Source organism: Xyrauchen texanus, chromosome 8 (assembly GCF_025860055.1).
Source record: "Xyrauchen texanus isolate HMW12.3.18 chromosome 8, RBS_HiC_50CHRs, whole genome shotgun sequence".
Classification (NCBI taxonomy): domain Eukaryota; kingdom Metazoa; phylum Chordata; class Actinopteri; order Cypriniformes; family Catostomidae; genus Xyrauchen; species Xyrauchen texanus.
The window spans coordinates 11,822,907-11,836,485 of NC_068283.1; the positions used below are offsets into that span (position 1 = coordinate 11,822,907).

The 13,579-nt window shown below is 35.7% G+C and overlaps 1 protein-coding gene across 1 annotated transcript in view; it reads left to right on the forward strand.

Annotated features, from left to right (window-relative positions):
- The first annotated feature begins 1,234 nt into the window (after positions 1 to 1,234).
- LOC127647992 (protein tweety homolog 2-like) overlaps positions 1,235 to 13,579 on the forward strand; it is a 55,170-nt gene continuing 42,825 nt past the window's right edge. Inside the window, exons 1-2 of the mRNA XM_052132544.1 lie at positions 1,235 to 1,619; positions 8,688 to 8,860. Coding sequence (XP_051988504.1) covers positions 1,491 to 1,619; positions 8,688 to 8,860 — 302 coding nt within the window. The 5' untranslated portion in view covers positions 1,235 to 1,490. The remainder of the gene's footprint in view (positions 1,620 to 8,687; positions 8,861 to 13,579) is intronic.

The window sequence follows — 13,579 nt, forward strand, 5'->3', positions numbered from 1 at the left end:
ACCAATAATTGAACATCTATCACAACATGTTATAAAATATTAAGTACCTCTAGAAAACAATATACTCAGCTTATGAAAAATTTTGTGCTTAGCAAACATGTACATAATTATACTGATTAATAACTTAATTAGGAACACTTTCCTAAATTGTGACCTTCCTGCTGAAGAACAGCTAAAACCAGTCAATCAGCTTAGATTTGAGCTTTTTTTTTAACTGGTTTAAGCTTGTCTCCCAGCCTGACTAGTAAAAAGTCCCCAAAACACTTTTAGAACCTGCCAACTGACCAGGCTATTCAACCAGCAAAGATCAGCCAACCAGTGTAGGGATACATCAAATGTGTTCATGTAAAATAATATATAATAATAATAAACCAATGAGGAACTCTATTATGAAAGATTAATGTGTCTTAATGCATCGTATGAAAATGAAAGTCAGAATCTGTCTTTATTATTGGCAAACAGGCCAATTTTTATGTGAAATGTCCTTTATGTCCACTAGATGTCAACCTTGGACACGAATGAAAGAGCTCATTGACTGACTATGTTCAGTGTACTGCTTAATAATGCATACTCAATGCATTGTTTATTTACTATGTATCATTGCATTATGATTGCAGTGTGCAGTACGCAATGATAACATTTTAAACAGTACTAAACTACATTTTTGGTGACACAACCTCAATATGTTTGACGTTTACTTCAGTGAGTTCAGTCTGATTAGCATCTTGGAAATAATAGTCTAATGTTATTTTGATTTTGAATCCAATTTGGAGCAAAAATTAGCTACTCTTTGACAGTTCAATCAAAAAGTACATTAAAAACAATGTAGGAATCATTGCCTAGATGAATGCAGTATTCAACACAATGCTCTACACTTGCAGTAGCTTCAGTCGCAAGTGCGCCCCTTTAAGGCTAGGGGAGTGAGGTTTACACATAGCGGACAGTTATCACGTATCAGCTGGCCCCCGTTACATATCCATCCATTCAGTACATCACCTCAAGCTTGTTTACAACTAGTCTCATCAGTTGAGTGGCTGCGCTCGGGTGAACGCGCGCTCCCGACCGGTGTGTGTGTGTGTGTGTGTGTGTGTGTGTGTGTGTGTGTGTGTGTGTGTGTGTGTGTGTGTGTGTGTGTGTGTGTGTTGCGCAGTCGCGAGAGTGATACGCGAGGAGTTTCAGTCAGTGTCAGTGAGCACTGAGAGGTCACAACTGAGTACTGCGTGTAGTTACACACACACACACACACACACACACACACACAAACACAACTCTTGTGTTATGCATCCCTTTACTCGAAAAGCGCCAGGGGAAATACTTTTTTGCGGTGTTTCCCTGTATGGTCATCTTGTCCTGTCCACGGGTGACGGATCTGTGTTGTGTTGTGCGTTTACTATACGTGATATATAAAGTGAACATTGAGGATCACCGGAGTGCTCGAGCTCCGGTTCACGCGTCAAAAGTCAGCGGTGTAGTTGATTTTCTCCTCCAGGATGGCCTCGGCGCGACAGGACTATATTGCCCCGTGGTGGACCTACTGGCTGCACAATTTCCCGCATTTTAATTTTAATTTCCAGGCGGTCGATAACACATTTAAGCCACAAGACGCCAACTATCAGCAGGTCAGTGGTTAAGCATTGCGCAATTTCTTGATATATAGTATGTGTAGCAGAGACAAATTCACAAATTGTGATTTTTTTTTTTTTATTTTTTTGTTTTGTTTGTTTTTTTTTTGGATTGTAAACAAGGTAAAACATTAAAACTACATTCATGGTGTATAGGCTACATTCAGGAAAGTGTTATCTATATAATGATACAGTGTAAAATGTTGACAATACATTGCAATTTCTGCTGGTCAGAAAATTTCTGTGATCATTTTTGAATGTTACTTTCCATTTTAGCTATTTGCATGAATTCAGTGTTTCACAATTGTTTTACTATTTACATTTATCTGAAGAGCCATTCAAATATAATGTATTATATACCTATAATACATCCTACAATGTTATGTTGTGCAAGATGGTGGTAACACTATAAAAAATGTTGTATTTGTTAACTTTAATTGACTGCCAATAACATGAACTAGGCCTAACAATGGACAATACTTTTACAGCAAATGTAATTAAAGGTAGGCCGATTGTGGATTTGGCCAATACGATAACTAAAGTGGTGAAATGAACAACTGATTAATCGGCCAGTAGTTTTTATTAAACTAGTTTGACAATAACTTTGAGACAAAATCCCAGATGCAGTTTCTTGCTCAACCAAAAAACAATAATAACCAGAGAAATGATGAGTTGGTGCACAATGTGGAAATTGTAACTATAAATAAGCTGAAATTCACCAGGAAGTATTTAAGTATTTACCAAATAACACTTTTACAGCCTATAATTTGAACAGATGTGGTTTATTGATGATGAATAAAAATAAATAATAAAAAATAAAATATTACTATCAGCATTGCTTTTTCTCCAATAACTGATAGTTACAAAAAGCAACTATTGGCACTGATTAATCAGGGAAACCGGTCCTCTACTTATAATCTTGGTTAATGTTCATTTCAACATAATGCTAATACATTTTTTAACATTAATTGTTGAAGCCTATTTGTAAGCATTTAATGCATTATCAACAAACAATAAACAATTGTAAATCTATTTATTAACATTAGCAATGATTAACCCTTTTGCATTCTCCATTTAAGAATCACACTCAAGCTCCTCGGACTTACTAGTTTATTGACAATAAACTAGTAATTATTTTATTTTTATGAAAGAAATGTAATAACGCTAACTTCAATAAAGTAAAAAACACTAAAGTTGTGCATTTTTGGGAGGAAATGGGGGGTATTTTATTATATTTAGACCTTATTTGGCTCTGAATTACAAATCAATTTAGTCGTGTAATTTGAAAACGCTACGAATTAAATGACAAGACAGACAGTTGTGTAATATGAACGGTACCACAATCCGACGTCTTTGAAAGTTATGTAGTGTGTAGGAGGCATAAGCCAATGTTGTAACAAACTTAATTTCTTGATATTATCACAAGTTATGGATTGGATATATTTTTAGACATGATTAAAAAAAATATGATTTGTTAAATTGTAGCATTTGTTTTAAACCACTTGTGTTGAAGAGTCAGATTTTGCAATGATGCTCCAATATGCTGTCAAACATGACAGTGATGCCACGGTCAAATCTGATTGTGTTACAAAGAAAAGTAACTATTTTGTTACCTGTCATTTATTTCAAACATCAAACTTCTAGCATAATCTCGACCTGTGTGGTATGTTTGTTACTGTATGTTTGGACAGGTTTGTTTACACTTTTGAGGGCAAAATATCCTCATGTAAAAAAAAAAAAACCCACACACACAAAAGGCTCCCAAATGGTTCAGATGATGTTGATCTTCAAATCTAATGTTGTGCAGATGTTTTGTGTGATGGTTAGATTTAGGTTTAGGGGTAGAGTTGGGAAATAGAATATATAATTAACCTGATATGAAATCAGTGGAAGTCTATGAGATGTGTGTGTGTGTGTGTGTGTGTGTGTGCGTGCGTGCGCGCATGCGTGTGTGTGTTATCTTTATTGTGTATTATTTATAGCTTCACCCCTTCATTTATGTGTGGTTGTGTTCTGCGTTGTGTCTGATTTATTGATTTTTATTTGACAAATTATTATTATTTTTTTTGTGTTTCCCATTCATTTGCTATGGCAGGTCAGTTTTGGCACACTTAGACATCGAATCAAGTACAAGAGTTCCTTTTTTTTTTTTTTATGACCACTTTGACATCGAATCAAGTCCAGATTGTTTTTGTGTGTTCAGACAGCATGTGGAGGAAAAGTCACTAAGTCCTTTACCACTCAGACAAAGGATACAATTTTATTAAAGAAACAAATGGAAATGGGTCAAAAATGACCCAAGGAGTAGATGAGGGTTAAAACAAGCTGTAATAAAACATACAAAAAATGTATAAAGCATGCGGTTACAAACTGGATTGTTAGTTCATGTGATACCTAATTAATTTAGTAACGTTAACTTATAGAAAATTATTGTAAAGTTTTACCCAGATGACTTAGTTCCCATTGTGAGAAACTACCCCATATGGTGTGACAACATGCCGCCCCCTCCAAACACTTTGCAAGTCCGTTTCAAGTACATTTTAATCACTCTTTGTTTGTACATTTCACTTGAGCAATCTAGCACTGAATTAAACCATGCTTTTAAGAGTGAATCCTACCACAGTGAGGCCTAATGCATGCTATGTAGTCAATTAGAAAACATCCCCTTGCATTAATGACAATATAAACCAGATCCAGTTATTTATTTTTTAACTTTACACACTGTCCGTATAGAGTTTGGAATCGTTATAGAGTGTTAAAGAAACCAAGCTCATGCACATAGACTCAAAAGAGCTCAGTGTCATGAACAGTCTCAGATCTCTATCAAAGAAACTTTATATCCCATACACAGTGATAGTAGCAGTATATACCATCTCCAGAGGAACATTTTCTGCATTGATTCATCGTATCCTTCAGCTGGTGTTTTTATAAGAATGGATATTACATGCTTTACTCGAGGTCACATTTATCTGGTACAGTTGAAGAAATCAATGGAGCAGCAACACAAGTTTTTTAATCTTCCGTTCTGGAATAAACTGCTTGTCAAGTCTTTCTCTCGATTCAATTCTACCCTGTCCCGTCCTCTTTTCAATTGCTTCTTTGAAACAGAAAACTGACATGTTTCTAATACCGTCTTAAGGGTTTATGATGTCATGAGATGTGTTAACATTGTGCAGGTTTGGAGCTGAAATTCACATCAGAGAAAAATGTCCGTGCAGCGGGATACAAATATTATTTAGTGTGGTGTGACATCATGTTTTTACATTTATTCTTACAATCTGTTAAGTATCCTTGGCACCCTATAATAATGTTTGTTTATCAGTCAGTATAGTAACAAAGGACCAAGAAGAACCATGGTAATGCCAGTGTTTCACTTGGACATTTGGTACCATGATATTCTTTAAAGTACCCTGGGTTGTTGAACCTTATAAATACTGTACCATGGTATATGAATGTGGTAATCATTCAGCAGTACCATGCTGTCAAAGTACCTAGCCTAAATCTAATACAGTCACTATACTATAGGACCACCTCAGTATTCTTTTGAAAGGGCATCCAGCCATCACAACTTAGTGAGAAACTGTTTTTAGGAGTCTTCAAGTTAACCTATAGTCCTATAGGAAATAAGAAATTCCATCATTGATTGCCCTTCTGAATTGGCCTACATCTCTCCGCCATTGTTTTCTTTAGCACTGGCAGGAAGTTTGGCCAAATGTGGTGGTGCATATTGGGCTCTTCTGTTAAACATCCTCTGATAACAATGGGACAAATATAGAGATCAAACAGTTATATTGTGGGTAATGTTTGCCATGGGGGTTTCGTTTACAGTCATTTACACACAATAATGAAGCTACTGTAGATCTGATGCTTTAGTCAATAACCGGTCGAAACGTTTGCCATAAATCAGATCGCTGATAATGTTATTGAAAATAAGTTGTCTAAAAGGTGCTTACTGTATAAATAATTGCCCAGAGGAAAAATTGTATTGCTCAGAGGTAACTCTTTCATAGCTTTGGAGACTTAATGATTGGTTTTGTTTCACTGCATTATCAACTAAATCACTGATGTTTCTCCCATCTATTTTTACCAAAAAAATAAAATAAAAAATATACTACAGTATTATATACATACAGTAAGAGCGGCTATAAAAATGAATGTGCTGTAGCACAGATGCTTTGGTCTTGGGAGAATTTGATGGGCAATGTTTGGGTTCACATTGAATTTTGTTGGCAGACTTTGGCATCTTGACAAATCACAACAAGCATAGAATACAGCACCCTATATAAAATAACATCTTTTCAATCAATGTATTCTGAATATAAAACATATCCCTAAAGGTTTAAAAATCTCTCTCCTACATGCACAGGCGCATTTGAACTAAACATCACCTTATTGTTTTAAACCTTGTATCCACAGAAAGTGCATACTTAGACCATGTTCTTCTGTAGCTAAAAAAAGCCCTGAATCAACTTTATTCTGATTTAATAACCAACATTTGCAAAAGAGAAGGGACCACACACTCATTGCTTTTGACATTTTAGCTTTAATAAGCCATATGAAACTGAACATTATCCTAAAATAAGGCTTAAAAAAAACTGTACCGGTAATTATATTTTAATTACAGATCTTCTCAGTAAAAACCTACCAGCATCAAATCTGTATAAATCCACATTTAAGAGAGAAGCCTAATTTTTTCAGGCAACAGGAAGTGGTATAGTGGTATAGTCCCTTTGGTCTTTGGTTTCAAGAAAATCTTTATCGGATCAAAATTAACAAGTTATCAGAATTTAAAAATAATGTTTTCTCTCCGGAACAATTAAAATGGACTTTGTTCCTGTTTTCGGTTATGTTCTGCAAAACATATAGTCTGAGACATTGTCGAGGCACATTTGAGATTACTGAAGAAAAGTCGGTGCAGGAGATTTTTGCAGAATTCTCTGTTTCAACATATTGAGTGATTTTCACGAAACATGTAAAGAAAATATTTTGGTCAGAATTAACCTCAAATCAGTATACAAAAATATTACATTTTATTTTGCATTATACAAAAGAAATTACATTTAGGGCCATTAAGAGTCTTAAGGCCCTCCCCCTCCCTTTGTTCTAACCTGTAAAATTATGTCACAATGTAAAAAATCATAATGGTCCAGAATGGCTCTCATTATTTAATATATAGCCTATATATATATATATATATATATATATATATATATATATATATATATATATATATGTGTGTGTGTGTGTGTGTGTAATGTAATTTTTATATTTGTTACTAATGATTTTGGAGTAAAAACCCAGGTCATTTTCTTGACAGGTTTCGAGAGAATCACTCAATTACTGTCGAAGAGAAACGTTATTATTTTTTTGAGCCTGCTATCTCATATGACAGCATGAGGCATTTTTTCTCGGTAGTTTGATTCTGACAGCTGTAATACTTTTGCCTTTAAATAGTCAAACAGAGTTATTCTAGGTTTTGGTGGATTGTCTGTACCAGTAAGAGCAATAAAAATGATTACATGCCACCCTTTGGAGATTTCCTAAGAGCATACAGTAATTATCTAATGTCACGTATCAGTTCTGCTGATGTAAACCTCGCTGTGGCTTTAAAGTTCAAAAGTATTTGTTTTTCATCTAAATGAACAGAAGTCCCAGCTCCTGTTATCAGAGTTTTTTAAACCTCATACCGGCTTTTCCTCCGTGCTTCTGCAAGTCCTTGATCACAAGACTCCAGAGCTGTCGTGCTTTACTTTCATCACATGATGTTCAACTCAAAGACTGATCATTTGTATTTAGCCATAGTCCATGTGGGTTACCATGATGACATGCATGGGCACCCAAGCTCGCCCTCAGAACAACCACTGTACGATTTATTCACCCACAGCTGTTCGAGGCACAACATCAAAACATATAATCGCACTGAGCTGTACATATTTATTTTCTGCATATAGACTGTTCTGGAAAACACTTCATTGGCATGTTTTTCCTCAAAGATAACATTACAAAGTACATATAAACGACTATGTATGACATTTATTTGTAACTCTTTTACAATTGCTCACTCTTATTTTTCACAACTGCATTGACTTTAGCAGAACTGTTTTCTTTTTGGCACGGCATCAATGATAATAGATGAATCTATTGTTCATTAAACGTGAAGAGTATACGAGGGTTGTTCGAGCGAGCGAGCGCTTTTGACACTTAGGACAATTGAGGGACTTGTATACAAGGTGCAAACATTAATTGATGCTCAAGAAGACAACACACTACTATATGCATACTATACTTAAAGTAAACATCTGTAATGAAGATTCTGAAGAGCAGCACTAACTAAAATATTTTTACCTAAATTGAGCAATTCTGTGATATGGTGACTAAAATCTGCCATTTGGCTCCTTAAAGTTTTAGTTTTTTTTGTCATGTCTCCCTACACTCTCAAACTACTTATATATTTGTATAAACTGTATCCAAATATTTCATAATTTTAAATATATTGATTCTATACTTACAATCATCAACTTTAAATCAGTAGTTTTATATATATATATATATATATATATATATATATATATATATATATATATATATATTTCCTTCATTTTCACTCAATTACATAATTCGCAATGCTAATGGGTTTGTAGTTCATTTCCTTCTTTTTGCTTGATTTTCAAATACTGTCTGCTTCAAATTAAAGTTTGCAATCTTGTGATTCACATCAGAGCTGTTAATGAAGACTTTAATTAATTCCCTATGGAGAAAATTAATTGGAAAACCGATTCCAAAATGGATGGATAAAGAGGGCAGGTACTGTTGCGCTCTATTGCAAATATAATGATCACTCTCTAATCTGACATTGGTAGAAGAATTTGATAGTCCCACTCCAAACTCATGCCATTGGATGAACAAATGTAGCTATTTTGGGCTGGCTGGGAAGCTCAAACAACAGAGAAATGTAAATGGCTTACTTATAGTTGTCTATTTACATTAAACTGGTAGATTTTGGGGTTTTCTGCTTATTGTTTGATTTGAAAATCTACCCTGTGTTTGTGTGACTCTGTTGTGCAGTCTCTGATCATCCTGGCATGCGTTTCTGCACTGGGTCTGGGCTTGAGTCTGATGGTGCTGTGTGCATATCTGACCTGCCTGTGCTGCTGTCGTAGGGAAGAGGATGAGGAAGTCAAGAGGCCCGACACCTGCTGTGTCACATGGGCTGCAGTTATCACCGGTCTGGTTATATGGTGAGTAAAATCTCGAATTTGTTTTGTGTCCACCAGGACAGGTGCATTACTCTACGTGGTGACTGATTTCATTCATAGCTTGGCACTTTTAAATGATGTTGTATTAAAAAATGCATGCAATTAACGCTTCTCTATATGCACATTGCAACATTATGGCGTTTCCTTGAATTCTGGTGCTTGCCATGTTACATTTACATTTATTTGGAAGATGCTTTTATCCAAAGAAACATACATATAATACAAATATATATATTTTTTTAAGATGTTTACTTGTCACTTTTATATCATTCAGGGCTGTTCACACAGAAAGTGTTGCTGTATTATGACAGTGAGATGAAGTGCAGCAGAATGGAACTTACTGCTGCAGTCTTGAAACATGAAAAGTTAAACTTATTTTAACCTAACACGGTGTCTTAAAATTGTGGCACCAGTGGGCAAGATAAGCTTCAGGTTGATAAAACAGCAAGACGTGTGGTAACAGTCAAAGATTCTTATGTAGCTTATTTTTACACAGGAAAAACAATTAATCCATGCCAATGTAGGCAAAAACGCATCTTGTGTGAACAACCCCTATAGAGGTCATCAAATGCACTTGAAGCAAGATTTATTAATGTAAAATAAATGTAAAAGAATGTAAAATAAACATTCAAATATAGCTAAAATATAGTTAAAAGGCAAAATAAATGTATACTTCTAAAAAAAAATAGTTTAAAGAGGTATTTATGCATGTTTTTATTCATGGTTTGCTGGTTCCTATCAAGCAAGTATTCCTAGTATTCCTGTTCATTATAAATGCGTTTGTTCTCTGGGAATTGAACCCATGACATTGACATCACTAGCACAATTGAAAGAGACAAAGAGAAAGGTCAAAAAGAGGGAGATGCGTCATATACAATTTATTTGTTTCATCCAGAGCCAATGAGTAGAAAGGGTTGAGAGTGCATTTAGGGATAGAATAAGATTTACTTTAACCTGTGACATTTCATTTAGGATATCAGGGGTATTTTGCCAGGGATAATGGTGCATTTGGATTGGATTTGTTATGCGTGAGGTACACGTGTGAGACGTGAGCTGAGGAGGAGATATTTTTAGTATTTAAGCCAGTTACTGTGTGACCTCATGTTACACACAGTTCCTTGATCCTCTAAATGGCGGAGCAAATCAGAGCATGAACCACTGCTTTGGATGGAAGATGGAAGCACTCCAAGCTCGATACTTTACAGATTGGGTAACAGTCGTCCACCTGTCATGGAATTCATTTAATTTATTTAAGTCAATAGACATAAAAAAAAAAACTACATCAGGATCTCTTATACACAAAGTCTTTTGGCGAATGATCATATTCACAGTGAGATGACTTTTCCATTTCTGGAGGTGATCGGGAAAAGAAAGGCTCAACATTTAGGATGGTCCAATGGCTCAGACCAGTGTGAGTGCATTTCAGGCCAGTTGATGGACCCATCACTTGCCCAATCGGAGTAGTGTTGCATTGGAAGATGCTGTATAACTTATGTTATACTGTATAATTTCCATATCATATGGCAAATTAAAACCTAAACAGAAGACCGCATTCCCCAACCTCAGGCATAGGATGGCCCTGGTTAGCATTCACATATATGCGCCAAAATGTTGTTACAATGCTGTGATGTCACTTGCTGATGTCATTTGATGGACTGGCAAAGCTCAAAATAGGTCCAATATTTTTTTGTCTTCTATCACTTTTATTATGCTATATGTAAGATTGACAACAAGTGTTTGAAATGGGTACTGCAGTCCAAATTCTAAATATTGGAGAGTTGTCTGCCCTGCCCCAGACTCGAAGCTCATGAGGGTTGCCAGAATGAGGACATGCAAATTATGCCAAAAAATGGGCGGGATCACACAGGCCAAAACAAAAACAGAAATTCTGGCCTGGAATGGAAACTTCAAAGTAGATTACACTGGCTGTAGCATTGTTATCAGAGAAGACAGTATTTCAACTTGGCATGTTTCCTAATTCTCTAATGACATATTATGGTCATTTTATGATTTAGTACAGTAAAAACATTACATATAGCACCTAATATTTAATGAAAAATACAAATATATTTTTTCCTGACACATATACAAAAGTGTTGCTAAAAATAATATGCATATTTTTTGTGTCTGAATTACTGACCTGATGGAACCAGCAAAGGAAATCCTTATTGTTGAGCGCTGTAGTGTTGGTTCTTATTCATTGCGATCAAATGATCAGTTGCTGCTCTTTGTTCCATTTGCCCAAACAGAACTGGGGAAAAGGGCTTTTGTCTACTCCACTCCTTCTGCATGGAACTTTTTGCAAAAAGACCTTAAATGCTTTTAAGTCCAGATTGAGAGAACCTGAAATGACCTGTTTAAGTTGTAAATGTTTTTAATTATTTGTGTTGTATAACCTTTATAAATGTAACTGATTGTGTTTTTGCTGCCTCTTGGCCAGGACTCCCTTGAAAAAGAGGTTTTTAACCTCAATGGGACTTTCCTGGTTAAATAAAGGTTAAATAAAAAAAAAAATTATTGTTGAGCACTGGCTACGTCTCTGGTTGGACGTCAGGTCAAGGAATACTTGCCTGAATGATATAATTAGTCCTAAGATATCAGTGTCCTCACCTGAAGTTCAATTCGTTCCCTTAAGAAAACCTCTTAATCAATCTTCTTAAGGTCTCAAACCCTTGAGGTCAGTTCCTCTCCAGAGCTTTGGAGGGTTAGCGCACTGCTAGCACTGTTTACTTTTAATTTTGCTAATAAAAGAGAACAAATGCTTTGGCCAAAGTGCTAAATTGAATTGGCTGAGGGTTCAGCTGAAACTTGTGACAGTCATGGATGTTTGGAGTTCTGATTGAGTTAACATTCCAGTTGTAGACGCACATCGTTTTCCAAACTGCATTTTGTGCCTTTGAAGGGCACTTCGAGAAGGGGACGCCACTCGAAGAGTCATTCCAAACAAAAGTAAGAACGTTTATTTTTTCACCAAGTGCCCTTTAACAAGACATTTAGAGAAGGGTATGTTCAAAATATAATGCCATACTCTCTTTAGAGAGCCCACATTAAGAGCTTTGTTTTTTGTTGTGAGTAGGGCATAGGGATGATCACTTTTGATTGGAATACGTTAACAAAGTCAGTTATTATACTAAGTGCTGGTGCATGATGCTGCTTAGCATAAAGTCCCGCTTAACCCTTTACCTGTGTGGCTCTGAGATGCTTAACCCTTTCTATAATAAATAACAGGCCCTTTTAAAGACTTCAAATTAAAAATGACAGTTTGTTTCTTTTTGTCTGTGTGTTAGCTTTGAGGTCATCTACAGTATATGTTGATAAGCTAGTCAAAGTTGGGGAAAACTAGTTTTTAGAAGATACATTATACACTTTATCTTCAGGGAGAGCTGACCAAAAATTTAAGATTGTAGCAAATTTTGGTCCAAGAAACGCTCTCTATAATAAGAACATTTATAAATTATAAATAGCACCTGCCTCCTGCTAGGAATGGTTTCGCTAATGCTAATACATTAGTTTCTTGCCCAACCATCAAACGGTTGTGAAGGAAGTGGCTGGAATTTATACATTTTTATTTGTGGTGTGGTGGGTGGACCTCAGACCCTCTAGGGTGGTTACCTAACTTGGCTATCATTAGATTAACGTTAATTATCAATGATAACTTCTTCAGTAACGTTATCTGTTTGCTGTCGTACATTGATAATGTTAAAATTGTGTTTGGACCAGTTGATAACTGCAGTGGATAATGTAGCGTTAGCTAATGTTACTTACATCAAACAATGTTGTGTCCTCAAAATGCCTTGGTGTCTTGGATGCAGCCAGGTGGATCCAGTGTGTGTGTGTGTGTGTGTGTGTGTGTGTGTGTGTGTGTGTGTATGCGTGTATGCGTGCATTTCTTTATAGAGAAGACCCTGATATTGTATCATTGTATCAACATTATCTTGATTTAACTGAAGTTGGAGTTTTTAAGTTAACATAATTCTTGTGGAATGGAAATAGTGTGCAAATAAAGCTTTAGTGAAGGAATGAAGTTGCAAGAATACATTTTCTCATTTCCTTCACCTACTTGATGACATCACCTTCCTCTGGTATCTGTTTCCTCTGTGTTGCTGCTGATACACATGACATGTATGTTTGTTATTTTTTTGGTTAAACACAGATAACTAAGGGTATTGTCATCTTATACACTTGAAGGCAAGGCTGTTATCGCAGCATTTATGGGAACAAATGTAATGAAAGCCCCAAACAGTTCGACTATATATTTTAAATACAGAGGTGTGCATCAGCATGTTTTTTTTACACAAGAGGCTCTTAATTCAGTAATGTGGCAGTTTATCTCATTTATGTTTTTGTTTGGTGGTCCATGCTCTTTATTGGATTATCTGATCAGCTCAAAGTCTTCTCTTTAATTCTATTATATGCTTTGAGCCATTTTGCAACTTAAATCTTAAGATTCTAAAACACTTGAAACTGGTGGTATGATTAACAAATATATATATATATTTTTTCTGTTTTACTATATAAATACACCTAAAAAAGCTACTTTAAAGTGTGTTTGTGTTTGTTTGTGTGTGTGTGTGTGTTTGCATCCATGGGGGCAATGTTTGGTCTTCTGTAAATGTTTTTGCAATTAGATTACTATATGTTTGTGTGGCAGCGGGGGCGTGGTCAAGCGCCCGTCCGGGAGAGAAAAGCGGTAAGGGCGCT